Source organism: Phyllobates terribilis, unplaced genomic scaffold (genome assembly GCF_046119375.1).
Source record: "Phyllobates terribilis strain yellow unplaced genomic scaffold, ASM4611937v1 Scaffold_6544__1_contigs__length_43746, whole genome shotgun sequence".
Taxonomy (NCBI): Eukaryota; Metazoa; Chordata; class Amphibia; order Anura; family Dendrobatidae; genus Phyllobates; species Phyllobates terribilis.
This window is the reverse complement of record NW_027369287.1, coordinates 9,151-29,427: the sequence shown is the minus strand read 5'-3', so window position 1 is coordinate 29,427 and position 20,277 is coordinate 9,151. Positions and strand designations below refer to the sequence as shown.

Here is a 20,277-nt window from a genome sequence, read left to right as displayed (position 1 = left end):
TTGTAAATTTTCTTGAGCAACTAACTTATTCTTTCTTACATGTGGCAAATCATAGTCATTATTCCATTTAATTTTAGAATTGAATTTATTACATATTGTAATGACATCCATGCATTGCTTAATGTCTTTGCATCTAATTCATAAAATGCTTCATGTACTACATCAAGCATGTTGTCTATATCCTTAGGCATTTTCTTACGTATCAAAGATTGAATGTTTATAAAGAATCATAAATCTAGAATGTTTAAATTTGGACTATTAAGGGGCTATTGAATTAATATGAATATGAATCCATCTTGCATATATACCTTTGCCACTCTGGATCATCTTGTGATATGTGTGCCTTTGCATTATTTTATTGGATTAAAATAACCCTTCTTACTCCATCTTGTGGCCAATTTTCTTTGATAGCTTGTACAATATGATTGATTAGCATGTCTCTTGTCGCCTTTTGGTTTACTGATTCAACCAATTTGGTTATGATTGTCCCCTTCTCCATGTTCTTTGAACTCCTCTTTGTTGGATCTTTGTATGTGGACGGGAATATTCCAATCTTCCCATTAAAGGTGTATTCATGCTTCACTTAATCTTGGTCTTGCTACTGTTGCAGTGAACATTACCTTAGATACAAACTTGCTTAAACTAGCTGAATTGTATTTTACCTTTCTCATATCGTGCCAAGTAAACCTTGTGTGATTTCTTTGTGAGATAGAACCATAGCTTACCAATAAGCACAAAATCATACATTGTGTAATATTCTTGCTTGCTTTCTGGTGTGTCCCCTTGAAGTAACATCAACACTCATGCCATCCTTGCTAACTTGTTTGAATCTTTAATCCTGGATGGAATGGAGTAGTGTGTGGCCTTACATCTTCCATTGTAACCATCTTATGGACTATTATCTTTGATATCTTTAGTTTATTGGCTAAATATCTTATACATGACATGTCTCCCATGTTAAGTAACTTGATAATATCATGTGTACTTGAATTCTCTTTTTACCACAATTATATATTTGGAACTTAAATTGTCCCTTTGGCATGCTATTCTCTGTTGTTTATACGTGTTTTTCATATCATGCTTAGTCCTTCCTACAATTTGAATTCATGTTCAACTTCTTGAATTGTCCCATGTATGAGAGTGCCATCTCTTGATCTGTCAAGTAGCCAGAGTATAATCACCACCTTCTTCTCACTACTGAGTCTGTGTGTCGATGACTGATGATGCGAATGTGTGGGTGCTTGTTGCTCTGTTTCCTCTTGAAATAATGATGCTTGATGTCCCCCTCTATTGATGGCTCCTGGTGGAGATTAAAGCTATGAGAGTCATCCTAATTTGGCTTTAGTGTCTAGTTAAAATCAAACTACAAGTGTGTGCTGCTTTCATGACTTGGATTGTCTTTTGCAGTGGAAATTGGAGCAACATTTAAATCAAAGTCTGAAGTCATTGGCATGCATTCACTGATGCCTTTGAATGGTCAATTTTTTTTGGTGGTTAAGTGTTGTAAATGAAGCTTTCAAAGTGTACAAAAGATGTCCCAAGTGATCCTTCTCATCTGTAATGAATCTCACGTATTTAATTTTGAGCACAATCCGTGTGGTTAAAATGGTGAAATTTGATTGGTTGTGTATAAATAAAACTTGAATTTGATTGGTTAGTAAACATTAGCGTGAATTATGGATTTGTAAGTTTAATTTGCATTTAATGAATTACTCATCGGGACACAGGGAATAGCACATTTTTCTGTGCTTTGCACAAAATCTTATGATACAATTATAATTGACAAATATGACTAAAATATAAAACAGTAACAAAATCTAGATATAATTAATACAAGTTCCTTGTATGATGTCAATATTATATAATTTGAAAAGCTATGTAGTATAATTAAATATTTTATTTGAAAAATTATGTATCAAAAAGTGTAATTAAACATTTTATTTATATATTTTTGAAAATACGACCATTTAATTCAGATGACATCATATATAATTTTACCAAAAAATGGTAAATAAATCAAAGATTTTTTGTTACTTTGATTTTTTTTCATTTTTTAAGTTTTGTCTATAAATAAATTAAAGATTATTATATAATATTCATACAATATATATCGTAAAACTTTATAAGAAATGAGAAAACATCTAAACTAAACATATATGAAAATCATGTATATGGTATATTGAATGGAGAAAATACAATTAAGATAAACGTATAGGACTATTTAAGTAAACTTGAAAATAAAATTGATGATATGGCCTACCTAGAGATTATCTTTCAAGACTCACTTTTGAAGAGATATTTTCAAAAATTCCTTTTTTCACAATTTCCACGTTAATGATATGAAAAGCTTATTATATTATATTATGTCCCTCACCAATTGGTAATTGTACAAACAAGGAGTTACTGGACAATAATAACGGTTAGGACCATCATGTTTTGACAACTCATATAATGTACACTTTCATTTAGTACAGTGCACTGTACTACTAAATTTGAACTTTGGAATTAAGTGGGGAGCGTTGGAGTATAGTGCATGTCTCAAATGAATCAATGGTCCATAGCTATACATCGATATATAGTTAATGATGTTGGAGTATCAAACTCATCTAACATTTGAACTGGGTAAATTTGGTCACGTTTCGACTATCAATTGACGAAATTCAACATGAAATGTTGGGAAATTATCTTTTTTGACTTACCCACAACTTGTCTAACTCACATTAGTTTGTAGTAGAATGACCCTTTATTGTATTCATCATACACGTTCATACAATCATACGCACCAGTTCATTTCAAGGTACATGAAAACTGCTTATGGTATAAAATAGCAGTATTTGTATTTTTCAATGATTTAGACATTTGAATTTTTGTCATAATCTCTCCTCAACATGTGAAGTATCAAAGTACATTTCCGACCAGGCATCTGCAGAGAGAGGTCAAGCATGGGAGGTTACACAAATTATCTTTCTATTAGTACTATATATAATATGAACAAATCTAATCACAAATGCATGTTTTTAATACTTAACCAAAGGAGGATTCTTATCATACTTCTTTAATTAAACTTGTTCAATTAACAGTAATCATGTTTTCGAAAAGAGCTTACCAGTAGAATTAAAGCTACTGAACATTGGGTAACCAATCTTTGAAGAATCCACAGCATTCTGGATCAGCCTTAGAGAGGGCGGTAAGAGGGGTCACTGCTATCTAAACAAGGAATGAGAAAAAGATAATTAACATTAATCAATGTTGAGAAGCATAAGAAAATCAAGTTAATCAATTTTTTTAAAGATGTTACATACATAGCCTTGTTTGACAGCTTGTTCATCAGAATCATCAGTTTCGTATTGCACGGGCGCACGCGACATATTTGGCTACACAAGTTAATATAAAACACAGGTCACCAAGAAAATGTAAATACCAGTGTTATAGCTATGAATTAAATGAGTTGGTAATAAGAATAATTAGACCTTTCTGCTGAATAATCTTTGCCCTGGTAGAACTGTAGGTGCTTCAAATTTAGGCAAGTCAACATATTTTGATGCTAGTGATGCCATACTTTCTCCATTAATGTCACCATCTGTAACGTCTATCCACTCCATCTTGTCGAGACGATTGCCTTGCGTAGTCAGCTTATATCCCTGTTTATTAACTCATAAAAGATTTGGTAAATGATTTCTTAGCAATTAATGAGTAAGTTTCTGCTGAAATTAGACCTCAAAATGCGAAAACTTCGCAGCCAAACCTCATTATCCAAATCATTAACATAGAGAATGAATTTGTGAACCTACTGAAAAAACAAAAAAAATGATAAAAAATTGATGCGATGGCAATTTTGAAAATAACTCAACCTTTCTCTTCTTCCTTCTTTTTAGTAGGTTGACAAATTTATACTCTATGTTTATAATTAATACTCTATGTTCATGGATATCAGGGTTAGGCTGCGAAGTTTTTGCATTTTAAGGTCTAATTTCAGCGGAACCTAATTCCTAAATATGAAGAATTGACATAGAACATCATTCTCTACATATAGCTTATAGTCATGTTTGTTTTACCTTGTGATTGTGAATATCTGAGGGCAGATCTATATTTAGAAAACAAGTCTTAGGGAAGGTTTTGTTTTCAATATCAGCAAGTACAGCACTTATGATAGGTAGACAAGTCTTGGCAGATGCTCGGTATTTATCATCTAAAGCGCCTAATCGTGAACCTCCGAACCTGCAAGTACAATGGCCAAAAGAGATCATACAAGTATGAATTAGCCATTTTTCACAGGCTACTTGTATATCATTATATCTAATCATCAACAAAGGTAAATGATAATACATCAAAATCTTAGATCTAATCTTCACTATGATTGCCCTATGTCACAACCTAAAATTTTTTGTACGTATGAAACTGAAATGATGCTCGATGATACAGCTTTAAGTATTTATGTTACTTGATTTGATAAAATTCAAGAAATACTAATCTATAGAAAAGATTTCAAGATCATGTGCATATTAGAAATCGAGTAACTAGCCGTACCAGTCATAAGATATTGATATGGATGGAATACCATTGATAAAACCTTCTCGAGCACCAGCAACCGTCCCAGAATAAACACTGCAATTCATTTACACGAATGTGCTTAGTTATAGACTATTGTATGTAACACAAATCAACATTTCTTCTAAAGAAGATTAAAAAGACATGATTAAATTAAGTAGTCTATATCTTACACACTGTAGCCACTGTTGTTACCCAAATTTATTCCACTTAGTACCTGCAAGAAGAGCAAAAACCCATGAGTTATAACAAAAATGTATTTAAGTTTTATTAATATATTTGGAAGCTTTATTCCTTGATAAAAAATTAAAGAGCAGAGCCTACCAGATCAGGAGGAGATGAGAACAAAGCTTTGGAGAGACCTAATGCAGTACAATCTACTGGTGTCCCTGCAAAGTTCCACCCTAATTATTAGAAGAACGGTCTAAAATTGATAAGTAACTACAGTAATCATGGTAATTTTTTCTCTGAATTTAGAAAAATAAAATAAAAGCAAACCAGTAATTGCATATGCTTCAGCTCCTTCAATCTCGACTTTGTTGACAGCTAAAGGCCGGTGCCAAATGATACTATGACTAACTGCTGAGTTATCCCTAAGCAAATTTCAACCATTTCAGCTATTAATAGAGTGTATAATACAAATTGGAATGCTAAAAATGTCTTCTTTGTTTCATTCAACACATAATTAGGAGCGACTGAACAATTGAAATTACTATTATCAGCTGATTTGAGCTGAAAAGATCAAATACTTTCCACACCATTCAGCCCGAAATTGAACTGATTCAGTAGGCAAAACAGCAATTCAGCAACTTTAAGAATTGAAGGAGAGAATTAAGGGAAGGAACTGACTGATGTGGGGCGCAGACACGGACGTTATAACGGTTGGTTGCGACTAGGGCGGCGACTAGCGCTCGCAACCCCCCTGCGTTGATTCCGTCGTCGTTAGTCACCATTATCGTCTTCCGACCTTCCATTTTCGCCCAATTATTTGCTTGCTGCCTTCACTTGTGAAACTTATTCAAACTTGAAATTTGAAACTCGGCTGGAAAATGATGTTTGTATAGCATTACAAAATGTTGAATTGACTTGGTGACTTGACATAGGAAGATTCGGTGAAGGAATACAATTTACAAAACTTCAACTTCTTTAACGGAAAACAGAGAACTAGCAACTAGCAGACAATTTTGACAATTCTGGATCGCGCAGTCGATAATATTTAAAGAAAAAGTTAGTCTTTATGGGCCTGATATGGCCCATTAAGTTTAGGCTGATATGGTCCATTAAGTTTGGTCCTGATATGGACCATTAAGTTTGGGCCTGATATGGCCCATTAAGTTTGGGCTGATGGTCCATCCCTAAGTCTACTATGCCACTCCTTTGTCATCTGCTACTTCCCTAAAAAACCCTAACATCGATCCGCGTCGAGACTGAACTCTGCCCCTCTCCTCCACTGCAATTTGCAAGCCACAGCCGCCGCACGAGCAAAGAGAGCTTCCAATTACGATCTTTATTCTCAAGGTACAGTGCTCTCTCTCTCTTCTCATGTATGTGATATAGCAATGGCGGGTTTGAATCTGATTTGTAGTATTCTCTCTTTTGTTCGCAGCAATGGCGGACAAGGCAGTGACGATTCGGACTAGGAAATTCATGACAAACAGGCTTCTGTCCAGGAAGCAGTTTGTGATTGATGTTCTTCATCCCGGGAGAGCTAACGTTTCCAAGGTTTCAATTTTTTTTGTATCAGTACAAGTATATGATTAGTCTATTCTCTTCGCCATAAAAAAATCTATTCTCTTTCGCTAAGTTTAGTTTGTTTGATTTCGATTGTGCTTAGGCTGAACTGAAGGAGAAGTTAGCTAGGATGTATGAAGTGAAGGACCCGAATTCCATCTTCGTGTTCAAGTTTAGGACTCATTTTGGTGGTGGCAAATCAACTGGATTTGGCCTAATTTATGATTCTGTGGAGAACGCCAAGAAATTCGAACCCAAATACAGGCTTATCCGGGTAATTGAACCTGAATTCTCCACCTTTTTTGTTGGCAATACTTATTTCTTCAAGTAGCTGATTCATGTTTTAATGCTAGCGTACGTAGTTTCCTTAAATCATGCATCTATTATCTGCATTGTGTACTGATTTTAATCAACGAGATATGTTTATTAGGATTAAGTTCTCTAATTATCTCGACTATTTCCCAGTGTTTAGACTGTTTCAAGTAGTTGCTGTATGTAATGTCTGCTGTGTTTGATGAATATCCCAATTGCATTATTTATATATCTGATCCTATTTAGTCCTTAACCTTTGATTAAATCGACTAATCAACCACCTACTAATCCATCGGACACTTCTTTCATCATCGCATTACTATCCTCCTCGTCTGTTCTTTAATTTCCAATTTTCTAGAGTATTTGTTGGGTTACTCCATTATCTAATGTTTTTTTTGTTTTATGTAATGTCTGCTTTTATGCTAGCTATATATCATTATACCTTCACCGTACTCATACTTACAGTGTTTCCATGTCTGTTTTGGCATATCTGACAACAGAACGGACTAGACACAAAGATTGAGAAATCTAGAAAACAACTGAAAGAAAGGAAGAACAGGGCAAAGAAGGTCCGAGGTGTTAAGAAGGTCAGTACTTTTTTCTTTGAAATCGCTGTTTATATAAGACCTTATTTTTTCCGCATAATGACTTATTCTGTTTTTTTTTTGCTGCAGACCAAGGCTGGAGACGCCGCCAAGAAGAAGTAATGAGTTTGAACAATTTTGCAACATAGTGAATCAGGTCAAGATCTCATTAGATTGTCTTTCATGTCAAATGATTAGCATTTTGATGGATGAGCTTCCTATAGGGTTTGGTTTATCAATTCTGCTGAAGATATTGCTTACATTATAGCGCAGTTTTTTTAACATATTATGAGTTGTTATCTTAAGTTGCTTCGGGTTTGTGCTATTTCGGATTCAATTTACATGAGGTGTTTGCATGTTGAATTTAGAAAACAAACGGGAAATTTGATATTTTAAAGTTATAAGACGGGAGTACAAGATTGCAGACATCATGTGTTGTGCATTATATCCTACCATGCAACTTCACCCAAATCTAAGGCAAGAGAAGTTCCCGTCCCCAACTCTTGAACGACTGACATTCAAGCGAGCTGAGCCATGATTAATTAACTTGACCCTGCCGAGCAATCCTCTCCCTTTATCTGCTACTGTTTTAAAAAGTAGCCTAATATGAGTATACTGCATCCATATATATACTACTGAAGCACGAGCACATCTAAAGAACAGACGTGTCTATGTTCGAGACATAGGATCTAAGACACGGTCAAGAAATACCTCGGATACAATTAAGACAATTAAACATACCGATTCAAGCTTGTCATATATTTACAATTTTTTGTATCTGCATATCTCGCCGTGCTACTACCCGTGCTACATATGCTTTATTACTTGTTGTCAACTGTACTCAAAATTGGATTGTGGAACCAAGGCCGACAAGGTGCTAACCACAATTAGGCAAAAAAAAGGAAGAAAAGAGATGAGAGAAATGTCTGATTGAGGAAAGTTTATTTTCAAATTCTAATCTAACGTCTTCCAATGATATATATCGCCAATTGAATCCATTTGCTAATGACCGGTAGTTAACTGTTAAGATAGTATCCCCATCGGAAGTTGGGAGATAAAGTGTCTATTATATAAACCTATGGATTACTCCTCCTATTGCCAATTGGTTTTAGGATGGAACCCCATTGAGCTTGTATGTTGGGCCGGACTGCGCTTATGCGCGCGTACGTGCACGATCCCCTTGTCCGTGTTGGACGTAGGGCCCATGTAATTTGACATTAACCAACTCATATTAAAGGATCTAAGTTTTTCATAACGTGTAAATGTTGATTTCTCTTTATAACAAATGAACATTTTAAATTGAGAATAGAAAAATACTCCGTCACTCTAGTATTTTCTCTCTTTCTCTCCTTAAAGCTCTCAATCTAAACTTTTACTACAATGCTCTCAGATCATACTATTACACTTTGGTTACTACAAAAACAGAGAATGAGAAGGTAGAAGATGTATGTCTTATTTCTCGAGTCCCTTCTCAATTATAGTCCAGCTATTGACTGGCTTAACCAGTTTGAGTCGACCTTGACACGTAAGCAAGACCTTTTCAATTTGGTTAGTCAGCAAAATTCACTTTCTTGATGTAGCAATGGCTTCATCAACTTGTTGAACACTTGTATGGTTGTTACTCTTCTTGAAATGCAACTTGCACCAACCTATTTAACATATGCTTAATCTGGAATAACTTGTTTCTTGATTTCACTTGCGCTCCACGCTTCTTTCATCAAGCTGTTACTATGAATTGTCACTTTGTTCTTTATCCTGGATTTCTCTCAGCTACGCTTTTAGCGAGACCCTTGTACAACTCGCTGACTTTAAGCGACACTCTAACTTTTCAAATTAGACCATTATCTTTATTTTTATAAGTCTGCAATACTTAAAATTCAAGAAAATCGTTAAATAACTGATTTATCTTAATCGAAATTAGAGAAACTTGTTAAGATATATCAACCCTTAAATAACACTTTAGTAATTTAACAAAGAATATTCGCAGCTTGCCCTAGTCATGATAGCACAACTAGGAAACTTCTAAAAAGGGTGATCATACGACAAAAGTTCCAGAGTTATCGTCAATAGCAGTGTACATACTTGGAATTTAATCTCCGACGACTCTTCTTACAAATTCCCCAGTCTTAAATTTAATATAAAAAATCGATTTTTGTTTTATTTAATATTTAGTTATAATAAATATTAAGAGGATTGGTATATGCCTAAAGCTAAAGACGTGAATAAGCTGCACGCGTACACGTACACGTAACAATGCAGATTATTTCCGTGCTATAAATATTTTATCCGCAATTTGAACATGTTTTGAATAAACCTCTACGTGATGTGCAGTATTAATAAATACTACACATTGGTGAATCATTCCATATCCAATAACTCTTTCCAAAAAACACAAGATTGATCTGAAAATGGAACAACAAGCAACAACAATCTTAGAACTTCAACCAGAGATACTAAACAAAATCTTCCAAAAACTCCCTCTAAAATCAGTGATCTACTGCAAGCTCGTGATCAAGCAATGGCGTTCATTCATCTCCGATCCGGTTTTCATCTCCATTTACAACAAAAAATCATCCTCCGTCAACCCATTAAGCCTCATCATGATCCCGTCTAAACCCTCCACCAAAATCACCCCAGCTCGCTACGAGCTCGACACGTCAGCAACGACACGTCATCACCAGCCTCTCCCACGCGACTTCGCCCCTCACGACCGAGTCGCAATCATGGGCTCGGTTAACGGGTTGGTTGGTCTGTATAGAGATCCCGGAGAGTTCTGCCTCTTTAACCCGTCCACAGGAACAGAGAAGACGGTCCACTTGGAAGGGTTAAAAATGAACTGGTGCGCTGATCTTCTGTTTGGGCTATGTTACGATTCCGCAAGGGAAAGTTATAAGGCGGTGTTGTCTATCTCAAGTCGCGGCACGTGTCGTTTCTACATTGTTAGGTTCTACGACGGGGAATGGAAGGTCAAAACTCAGGCAGGAATGGGGCATCCGTCGTACGTGGCGAACGTCGAAGTTGGAAGTGTTGTGAACGGCGTTCCGTATTGGGCTTCCGACGACTCGGTTTTCTTCTTTGATGAAGAAAAAGAAGAGTTTGGAATGGCGGGAAAACCGGAGGAGTGGGGCCGGAGGAAGATTTGTGGGTTAGGTTGTTTAGGTGGGAAGTTGAGTATTGCAATAAAGAGTGGTGATGGTTCGTTGGAGATATGGGCGACGGAGAAGTACGAGGATAAGAATTGGTCATGGAGTAAGTTGTTTGTCGTCTCAGGTGGGTTTATTCGAACTGCGTCGCTCTTGTGGAGAACGAACGGCGGCGAGGGAGATGAGATTATGATGGATGTGAACGGAGAAGAGGTGATGGTGTATGATATTGAGAGCCAAAGTTTGAGGAAAGTGGAAAACAAGATGTGGAGAACGTTGTATAACGTTATTACTTATGCCCCAAGCTTGGCTTGTCCCGCCTAAGGCTGGTTAATATGACAAATGTAGTGGCTGCGTAAATATGCATTTTATTGTTCGTTTTTATAGTTAAACTTTGTTTAAGTTATTACTTAACTCCTAAGTTGTATGCACGTGTATATTGGAAATTAGGTTTTGTGTAAATTGATTTGGGGTAACTAGTGTGAAGTAGCATGAACCTGTTTGGTTAGGCTTAATTATATTCATTTATGTTATTTAAATAGTTGTGTAAAGTTTAATATAGCGCTCCAGGGTGGTAGTAGAGTGGTAAATGAGGAGTAGATCTCCGAGTGCGCAATATTTCACCGCGAGTTCGAAACTCATGAGCTGCGCAGATTGCTTCGTTTCCTGATTTAACCATGCTAAGGAGGGATGGGCTAGCTACCTTAGCCGGGGGATTAGTAAGCTCGCTAGCAGCGGTCCGACACCCTCGATAGTCCCGTCAAAAAAGAGAGCTCAGTAAAGCTATTTCCGTTTTTATGTTTGGAGTCAGTTATAATATTGAGTGAGGCTAGTAGTTTTTATTAAGTTTGAATTAGTTAGTAAGCGGATATTAAGTAGAACGAGCCTTTTGGAAGTTGAGTAGTGGTCAGTTGTAACAAGTTGAAATGAAAGGCTTGAGTAATGATACTTATTTGTTGTAATCACGGCCGTCTCAAAGTTTTCGAGGGACCTGTACAATTTTTTTAAAGATTTGTTATTTAGTATAGTTAATAGACTTACCTTGTTGATTATATAGAGGATTACAATTACTCTTTTGTGAAATAAAATCCAATGGTTAGTACTTTTAAAATTATTTGTGTAGAGAACCAAATTTAAAAATATAACTAGTCAACAAAAGAATATGATACATGCACTCAATATTTGTATTTGTACACCATTTTTTATTCCATAACGTTGTTAAGTATAATCAATTCGAGAAAAACCAGTACTTGATAAAGTTGATTAAAAGTTTCGCTCATACATATTTTAGGTTGGAAAAATAATTTAAATGGTGTGCCTTTCAACATTATGAATAGTGCCTATTTTGTCATTACATGTATCTCGACTAGGCTTGTTTTCTCTTTGGGTTGGGCTTGAACTTGAACAAATATTTCCTTTTCACTTGGTGTAGAATTGCATGCCCACATTGCATGTGTCTTCTTTCTATGAATTCATCTTTACACGTGTTGTATCATTATTTCCTCAATTTATAGCATTCTTCGGTGATTGAGAAATACCTGGAACTCCATCCGCATTAGCAACCACATTCATACCATTTTCTGATCAAAGCTCCGTAAGATATAAAGTCTCCGCCTCGAAATCAAATCGATTTTCTAATCAAATCCAAACAATTTTCTGAACAAAACCACGCTTTCTTGTTTCTACTTCGCCGCCGATCAGATTCCCAGTTTTACAATTTGCAAATCTCATTCTTTCTCTAAGCGCAAATCTCTATAATAACCATGTGTTCTGCTTGAGCTTCATGAAAATCATGGTTCTGAATTCGGTTTAGGAGCGGTGAAACATGAGATGAATCAATTCGAATTTTCAATTTTGGATTAGCGACAACTTAGCAAGAACCTTGGTAGTAAAACTTCTCTGAAAGAGAAACGACTGATGAATTGATATGCGTTGATCTCTGTCATCTGCAAAGAAGCCCTCGCAACCTATAGAATCTGCATCCCGACTTATCATTTCATTATTATCTTCATTTTCCTTCGGCTTGTCAATCTTGGAGACGACATGTGTTGAATGTGAATGTGTATAAGCCTGTTAAAAATTTCGAGTTGTTGTATCAGATAATGCTTTAGTATCCAGTTGTTTTTTGAGATATCAAGACATGTATGCTATGAAATTGAGAAGATGAACCTTCTCTGCATCAGTCAATGCTACTGCTTATTTGCTTTACTATTTCATCTAATTAAACATATTCTGCTTATTCTTTTTGTCTGATTATCTTGTATACGATGTGCCACACTTGAAGCTCAGTCAACAACTGGAATAGGGATTCAACAGACTATCGCCTGTGAAATAAGGATTTAACCGTGAATATGGATATTGTAAGATAATCTTCTTGTACATCTTCTCTTGAGTTTTTGACAGAGCATCTTTCATGAATTAGAAACAACTCTAATAAAACCTTATCCTTTCTGTCTGAAATATTGTGAATAAGAACCCCAGTGAAGTACCTCCTGATCAAGACACATGCTCTAGCAACGAGAAGAAGATTTTAAAAGAGGATATACTAATTGTAACTTTTGTTCAGTTTATGGCACAATATCTGTTTCTGTTTACATAAATGGCTCAACAATCACTTAAAGCTTTTTATATGAATAACTGCTCTATAGTGAATAACTGCTCCGTGTGATTCTTTTAGGTTCAGACTCTCATAGAAGGATATATGCGTTCATACATGACCAGACGTGAAGTGGTTCACACCCTACAAATTCTTCATAGGATTGATCCTTTGTTTTCTAATCTTGGTAGGGTTTAAACTTTAAAGTTCACAATCACTTAAAGCTTTTTATATGAATAACTGCTCTATAGTCAATAATGGATGATTATTTAGGCAAGCTATATGTTCAATGATGGTTATATGATACGCCCACCCTTTGGCATAAGTATACTTGTGACTTTTATGAAGGGTTCCTTCTTTTCGTTCTTGAAAGCTGTATGAAGTATAATTTCTCAATGCTCTCCTGAATCTAATTGGACGTTCAAAGGAGGTAATATAAGCAGGCTTTATGTTTCCGTGTTGTTCTGTTTTTCTGATCAGTGTAGGAGAAGTTGGAGGAACAAGAGGAATTGATTGCTTACTGGATAAGGGCGACATAAATTAGTAAAACCAATATGCTGGAACAACAAGTGTAACAAACTATAGACCGATGACAGTACAATATGTAGATCTATGTGAGTAATCTAAGTCATATAACGATGAACCTGACTCAGAATTAAATCTCAACAAACAATGCTACAGGCATAAAAATGAATTGGAATTCAATCTCAGCAAAAATTGGAAGTCTGGAAGTATAAACTACCTTTGCTGTTGCATTAAAGCTATAACATTTTGTGACACATGTGTTCCATCACTTGTGTATGATTCTAATGCTATGAATAGGATTTTTTACATATAAGACCTAATCGATTATAGATACTGAGGTTAAGCTATTGTTGATGACATAGATTTGAGGAATCAACAAGTCATTTTGCTGATTTTTAGTGTGGCCTATCACCTATGTAATTAAGTCAATTTTATGTTTGTATTGTTTTTTTTTTTGGTTTGGTGAAGTGGATGATACACTCTTTCAGAAGGCAGCGAAGGCTTTGTGGAGCATTGGTGGAAGCATTTGCTTCTTCGGTGATTGCTTGAGCGAAGAGCACGTCAGGTGACGGAAATGAAACCGCTTTCCGAATCTGAACAAGCAACCAGTAGATGCAAATGCGACGTGGTTGTGGAAGAGAGAGAGTTGCAAATTGCGGCGACTGAGACGGTGAAGAAGAAGAAGAGGGGAAAAGACAGAGTGGCCGGAGGGCCAAGTTAAGCATCTTCAATCTCTTTTAGGTTAGTCTGAGCTGAGGATATACATGTGTAATTCAGGAGTTAGCAGGAAAACGAGAAGAAGATAAGTAGCAGAAGATACTGATGTTGATGCTGCTTTGGGTGCAAATGCAGATTCGAAATCAGAATTGGATTGTAATTGTGTTTCAGAAGTTAGTAGAACTAAATTTGATGTGCAGATAAATGAGCATAGACACAGTTTAGGTGTTCTTTTAAATTAACTGTATTTTTCTTGTGTAAATGAAATGGTGTCCAGCTCCAGGATGTCATAGATTACCAGGAAAAACATTTATGAACTCATAAAAAAGTAATATAAAATTCCATAGGGATCATCAACATCTCCTAAACGATCCATTCTTAGTTCAAGAGCTGGTGATGGTGATGATTGAGGTTTCTTTTCTTTGGCTTGTGCTCAGGCTGGCTACTTGGAAGGAAACTGCCCACTATTATCAGATCATCAGCAACAACAGAAATAAGGTATGTGGATTAGTATTAGTTTATGGTTAATTACTGTGCTTTTCTACATATTGTGAAGTCGTCTTCACTTTGTGTAGGTGATCTTTTGTTCCTATCACTTCAATTGTTGTATGATAATTATCAAGAACTAGTTGATGAGGTGCTGAGTCTACCGAGGGAGATTTTTCGAGTGTAATAGAGAAAGTTTGATCACAATGTTCTTTGTAAAATTCCGGTACCTGTTCAAAAATAAAAGAAAAAATAGTAAAACCAAATTATATTTGCATTATTATACTTGATTAGAGATGAAGATTGAGGGAATAACTACAAGCCCCTAATTGCTTCGATTCTGTCAATTGACCTGAGACATGAAATATGTTCACATACTATTTTTTTTCAGGCCTTGAACATTTCATATTAAGATGCGTTGATTAGATTATAAGTATAACATGGTGTCTTAGCTAATAATCATATCACCTTCACAATTGAAATAAGCTAGATGTCTTCAACCTTCCAGTTTCTTCAATTTGCAATCGTGTTGAGGTCTCGAAACAGAGCTAAGTTTCTTTACGCTTCAAGCTGTTGGATTTACTTGAAAAATACAATTTTTGGAAGGATACTTTCTTATAAGAAGTCGTGTCCTAATTGCCAGCGACCAATCGAGAAAAACATGGGGTGCATGCATATGGCTTGTACCACACCTTGTAAATATGGGTTTTGCTGGTAAGTTCTTCTCGATATGTTATTATGGGTTTTTATTACTCATATTATTAATTAAAACATGTTCATAATGCATGATTTGTTTGGGTAGCTGGGCACAACACGAAGACGAGCGATCATGTAATGGTTATTCACAAGTCAAAGAAAATGTAAGATAATCCATTTCATTATGTATATATCTTAGCCTTTTTAGTAATTTATTAAATAATATGAAATTTCTGTGCACATATAACATTTAACCTATTTTTATTGTAAACTTGGTCTTCTTTAATCCTTTTTGTCTTTGACATTGATTCAATACTGTATCAGGGTTATAAAGAAGTTAAGAACTCATGTTGGTTATGTTGATGTAGCGGTTGTCCCCTGTGGTTTTGGATGTGCTATTGGCAATAAGCTGTATCTGCTATTTTGTTGGTATTACTCAAAAAAGTATATATATCTAGCTCTGAATCTATGAACATTCTACCGCAACACAATAGTGTGTGAAATCTCATCTGGATACTACGCGAACAAATATTTATTCCACGCATAATTATGAGATCATCATCATCACAAAATTAGCCTTTCCAATTCCAGCATAAATAGTTCCCCATTGTTAGTTGAGCTTTAATAGTCTTATTAAAGCTTAATCTATTTCTCTTTGTTTTGATGACAACAAACTAATATGTTTAATCTCTTAGTGTTTTTAAGCTTTCCAGGTTATTGTAATATCTGCTGGGATGCGCTTAAGTCACTTAAAGATGCGCTTCGACTGATCTCAGTCGCGCTTAACACCAAGCGGAGAAAGCAAGTTTCGCAAGCGGTGTTTAATAATCCCATTCAAGTCCAGAAGTGAGTATAGGAGAGCTTCTAAGGCATAGAAGATGCGCTTGAATGAAGCGGAAGAAGTGTTGATCACGAGGTTCCACCATAGCACAAGGTGTACGCTGTCGCAGAAGAGAAATACCAAAATGCAAGGGAAGGCTGGTGAGCGGGAGAATTCAAGTTGAGTACACAAGAGGTGTGAGAAGAACTTGAAGACTTTGAGACGCATATCCTGGGATCGCCAGCATGGAGGATATTTAGTTAGCGCAAGCACACGGATTGCTGAGGTGGCGTGCATCAACAAGTGGAAGAACAAAACCAAATTAATCTGAGCGGCTGATTATTTCTTACAATCTGATCAAGACGCACGGATTGATGAGGTGGCAATATGTTTAGTCTTTGTTTGTTACACGAAATTAAGTTAGAGTAGTAGCTTAAGGTTTGTGTATAAATAGTGGACTGTTGCATTCACTCTAGGTATTACAAAGTGAGGAATTCAGAGAGTAGCTAGGAGAGCTTAAGTGTTTACTCAGTTGTAATCAAGAGAGGTGAAGTGCCATTGTTCTAGAGAGCTGAACTCAAGTATGGTAAAGAGAGAGTTTACGAGTGAGCTTCAAAGAGTTGAAGCGAGAGATCGTAACCTTCTTCTAATCAATACATTGCAGTGGTGAGTTTTATCCCGAGTCAATTAGTAACTTAGGGTTCTCACCGTTTGGAAAACTCTTTGTGTGCAAATCTAGTGCGCTTTAAACACTTAAAGCGCGCTCCTATTGTTTAATCTCTTAGTGTTTTTAAGCTTTCCAGGTTATTGTAATATTTGCTGGGATGCGCTTAAGTCACTTAGAGATGCGCTTCGACTAGTCTCAGTCGCGCTTAACACCAAGCGGAGAAAGCAAGTTTCGCAAGCGGTGTTTAATAATCCCATTCAAGTCCAGAAGTGATATAGGCGAGCTTCTAAGGTATATAGAGAAGATGCGCTTGAATGAAGTGGAAGAAGTGTTGATCACGAGGTTCCACCATAGCACAAGGTGTATGCTGTCGCAGAAGAGAACTACCGAAATGCAAGGGAAGGCTGGTGAGCGGGAGAATTCAAGTTGAGTGCACAAGAGGGGTGAGAAGAACTTGAAGACTTTGAGACGCGTAACTAGGGATCGCCAGCGTGGAGGATAGTTAGTTAGCGCAGTGGACACAGATTGCTGAGGTGGCGTGCATCAACAAGTGGAAGAACAAAACCAAATTAATCCAAGCGGCTGGTTATTTCTTACAATCTGATCAAGGCGCACGGATTGATGAGGTCGCAATATGCTAAGTCTATGTTTGTTACACGAAATTAAGTTAGAGTAGTAGCTTAAGGTTTGTGTATAAATAGTGGACTGTTGCATTCACTCTAGGGATCACAAAGAGAGGAATTCAGAGAGAAGCTAGGAGAGCTTAAGTGTTTACTCAGTTGTAATAAAGAGAGGTGAAGTGCCATTGTTCTAGAGAGCTGAACTCATGCATTGTAAAGAGAGAGTTTACGAGTGAGCTTCAAAGATTTGAAGCGAGAGATTGTAACCTTCTTCTAATCAATACATTGTAGTGGTGAGTTTTATCCCGAGTCAATTAGTGACTTAGGGTTCTCACCGTTTGGAAAACTCTTTGTGTGCAAATCTAGTGCGCTTTAAACACTTAAAGCGCGCTCTTATTGTTGTCCGACCTTTTCGCGTTCAAGGACTTTAGTAAATCAATTACTAAGTGTCTTACACTGGTCAAGCACATCTCCAAGTATTAAAGCGCAATTCGATACTTGAGAAGCGCATCTAAGACTTAATGAACCTTAGAAGACGTTGAGCAATAGTAGCTAAATAAACACGAACTTACACCCATAAATAACACCATTCAATACAACAACGATACACAACAAAAAAAATAGCTCAACATTCATGGATGCTTGCGTCCGCGATCGCACCTAGTTTATGAAAAAGTCAATCGTAATATTTCAAAATTTATAATTATTACATCATGGAATAATTATCTTATCACAATCTACCTGAAAAATTCTTATATCACATAAAACTAATACAATAGAACATAGCATTGAGAAAAGTGACCCATTTTTAAAAGAAGGTAAAGGAAAGGAAATTGTTTTTTTTTGTCTAAGAAGGCAACATTTTTTTATTTATTTGGAGAAAAAGGCTATTTTGAGTTATCTTTACAGGATGGGGCCCCATGCATAAAAGGAGAAACAAATATAAGAAGGAAAAAAAAATGGAATTATATGTATGCCTGAAGAGTCTAACCCAAAAAAATGGAATTATATGTATGCCTGAAGAGTCTAACCCAAAATCTCCTACTTATTTGTTAGATGACTCTACCAATTGAACTATGCGATTTTGTAGTCTACTTGTAGCTTCAATTATTTAATGGGCTTGGACCAAATATTATATAATGGACCGCCAAAATTATGAGGTCGTGTTGCACATATCATGTTGCACATGTTGTTCTACGAGTCTGGTTGTAATTGTTTTTGAAATTGAATTTGTCATTTTACTCCTTCTGATTTAACATGTGGTATCAGAGCAGTGGAAAATTATAGCTGTTTTTTCCTTCGTTTTTCCTTTCAATCTGTATTTGAGAGTGTGAGAAATTTCTATCAAACATTATGGGACTGGAAAACACGTGAGAATTGTTTATGTTCTTTGTAATCACTTTGGTAGGGAAAAAAGAGTGATTGTGAGTGACAGTTTATAATGGGTGAGAATAGAGATGTTGCGGAAGTAGGGATTCCGAGATTTGATGGTGATTACGATAACTGGAGCTTACACATGGAGATTTTGCTTAGATCCAAGCAATTCTGGGGAATGGTAATTGATGTATTCAAGGAACCGACTAAAGGAAAGAATCTGACTAAAGCACAACTAAGACTTTGAATGAAGCTCGAATGAAGGATTTCAAAGCCAATAACTATTTATATAGTTCTATTGATAAGATCATCCTGAAGACAATCACAATGAAGAGTATTGCTAAGGAGCTTTGTGATTCCATGAATAATAAGTTTCAAGGTAATGCTATGAGAAAGTGTGGTGAATCTATGGAGGATTTCAAGAGTATGGAAAAAATATTCAGAACTCTGACGAAAAGTTCAATTGTATAGTATGTTCTATTGAGGAATCAAAGGATATTGATACTCTAACTTTGTATGCTCTTCAAAGTTCCCTCTTAGTTCACGATCAGAAGTTTTCAAGTTTGAATGATGTGGATGATCACGCCTTGACAACTGCACATGATAACAATGCAAGTGGAGGAAGAGGAGGGAACAAAGGGGCTGAGGAGGAAAGTCATGGTCCCAGGAGACAGTTGAATGTTATAAGTGTCATAAGTTGGGTCATTTTCGGAATGAATGTCCAGAGTGGGACTCCTAGCAGGCAAACTATGGAGATGTTCATGAAGAAGTTCTACTAATGGCATTAATTGAATATGCCATAAGTGAAGATGGAGCTCAATATGATGGCTTTTCTAGATTCCTATCCTGAAAACAGTAAGGATGGGTGGTGGTTTCTTGACTCAGGGTGTAGCAATCATATGAGTGGAAATAAAAGATGGTTCGTGACACTGTATATGGGGCTTAAGTGCAATGTGAGACTTGGAAATGGAAGCAAGTTAGACGTTGTGGGGAAATGAAATGTCAAGTTGTAAGTTAACAACAAATCATTAGTGATTCAAGATGTTTTTTATGTTCCTGGATTACAAACAAGTTTGCTCAGTGTGGGTCAGCTGCAAGAGAAACGCCTAGCTTTTCAGTTCAAGGGTGGTGTGTGTAAAGTGTTTCATGAGGAGAAGGGGCTACTTATGGAAACAAAAATGAAAAAAACCAGGTGTTTGTACTTCATGCAAAGTTGAACTGTGAGAATTCAGAAACTGGTGATCAATGTCTGCAGATTACAAGAACTAAGGAATCATCTTTGAAGTTGTGGTATAGGAGATTCGGTCACTTGAATCATCAAGGACTTCTAAAGTTAGCAAAGAAGAAATCAGTCCAAGGGCTTCCCGATTTACAGGGAGAATATGAAGTTTGTTCTACCTGTTTGATTGGGAAGCAACACAAAGGATCCTTTTCAAAGCAAAGTGAGTGGAGGCTACA

The 20,277-nt window shown here is 36.2% G+C and overlaps 3 protein-coding genes across 3 annotated transcripts; 2 read left to right on the top strand and 1 right to left on the bottom strand.

Annotated features, from left to right (window-relative positions):
* Positions 1–1,457: 1,457 nt before the first annotated feature.
* On the bottom strand, positions 1,458–5,522 carry LOC141251078 (5'-nucleotidase SurE-like). Its single transcript, XM_073670202.1, has 12 exons — positions 5,398–5,522; positions 5,047–5,141; positions 4,873–4,937; positions 4,722–4,765; positions 4,528–4,605; positions 4,056–4,218; positions 3,746–3,787; positions 3,471–3,641; positions 3,303–3,374; positions 3,130–3,207; positions 2,568–2,643; positions 1,458–1,639 (listed from the first exon to the last, which is right to left on the bottom strand). The coding sequence occupies exons 1-12, from the start codon at positions 5,520–5,522 to the stop codon at positions 1,458–1,460; spliced, it is 1,191 nt and encodes a 396-aa protein (XP_073526303.1).
* A 634-nt stretch (positions 5,523–6,156) lies between these two features.
* LOC141251076 (uncharacterized) lies at positions 6,157–7,298 on the top strand. The gene is made up of 4 exons (XM_073670199.1): positions 6,157–6,270; positions 6,383–6,553; positions 7,092–7,178; positions 7,266–7,298. The coding sequence occupies exons 1-4, from the start codon at positions 6,157–6,159 to the stop codon at positions 7,296–7,298; spliced, it is 405 nt and encodes a 134-aa protein (XP_073526300.1).
* Positions 7,299–9,583: 2,285 nt separating this feature from the next.
* Positions 9,584–10,642, top strand: LOC141251077 (uncharacterized). Its single transcript, XM_073670200.1, has one exon. The coding sequence runs from the start codon at positions 9,584–9,586 to the stop codon at positions 10,640–10,642; it is 1,059 nt and encodes a 352-aa protein (XP_073526301.1).
* Positions 10,643–20,277: the final 9,635 nt, after the last annotated feature.

Bases quoted from the DNA above. Each gene is read 5' to 3' on its own strand.
- LOC141251078 (XM_073670202.1), bottom strand. From the start codon at position 5,522: ATGGAAGGTCGGAAGACGATAATGGTGACTAACGACGACGGAATCAAC. The intron at 4,219-4,527 runs GTACGGCTAGTT...TTGTACTTGCAG, and splicing joins ATATCAATATCTTATGACTG to GTTCGGAGGTTCACGATTAG. The intron at 3,375-3,470 runs GTCTAATTATTC...TAACTTGTGTAG, and splicing joins AAAGATTATTCAGCAGAAAG to CCAAATATGTCGCGTGCGCC.
- LOC141251076 (XM_073670199.1), top strand. From the start codon at position 6,157: ATGGCGGACAAGGCAGTGACGATTCGGACTAGGAAATTCATGACAAAC. The intron at 6,271-6,382 runs GTTTCAATTTTT...GATTGTGCTTAG, and splicing joins GGAGAGCTAACGTTTCCAAG to GCTGAACTGAAGGAGAAGTT. The intron at 6,554-7,091 runs GTAATTGAACCT...ATCTGACAACAG, and splicing joins CCAAATACAGGCTTATCCGG to AACGGACTAGACACAAAGAT.
- LOC141251077 (XM_073670200.1), top strand. From the start codon at position 9,584: ATGGAACAACAAGCAACAACAATCTTAGAACTTCAACCAGAGATACTA.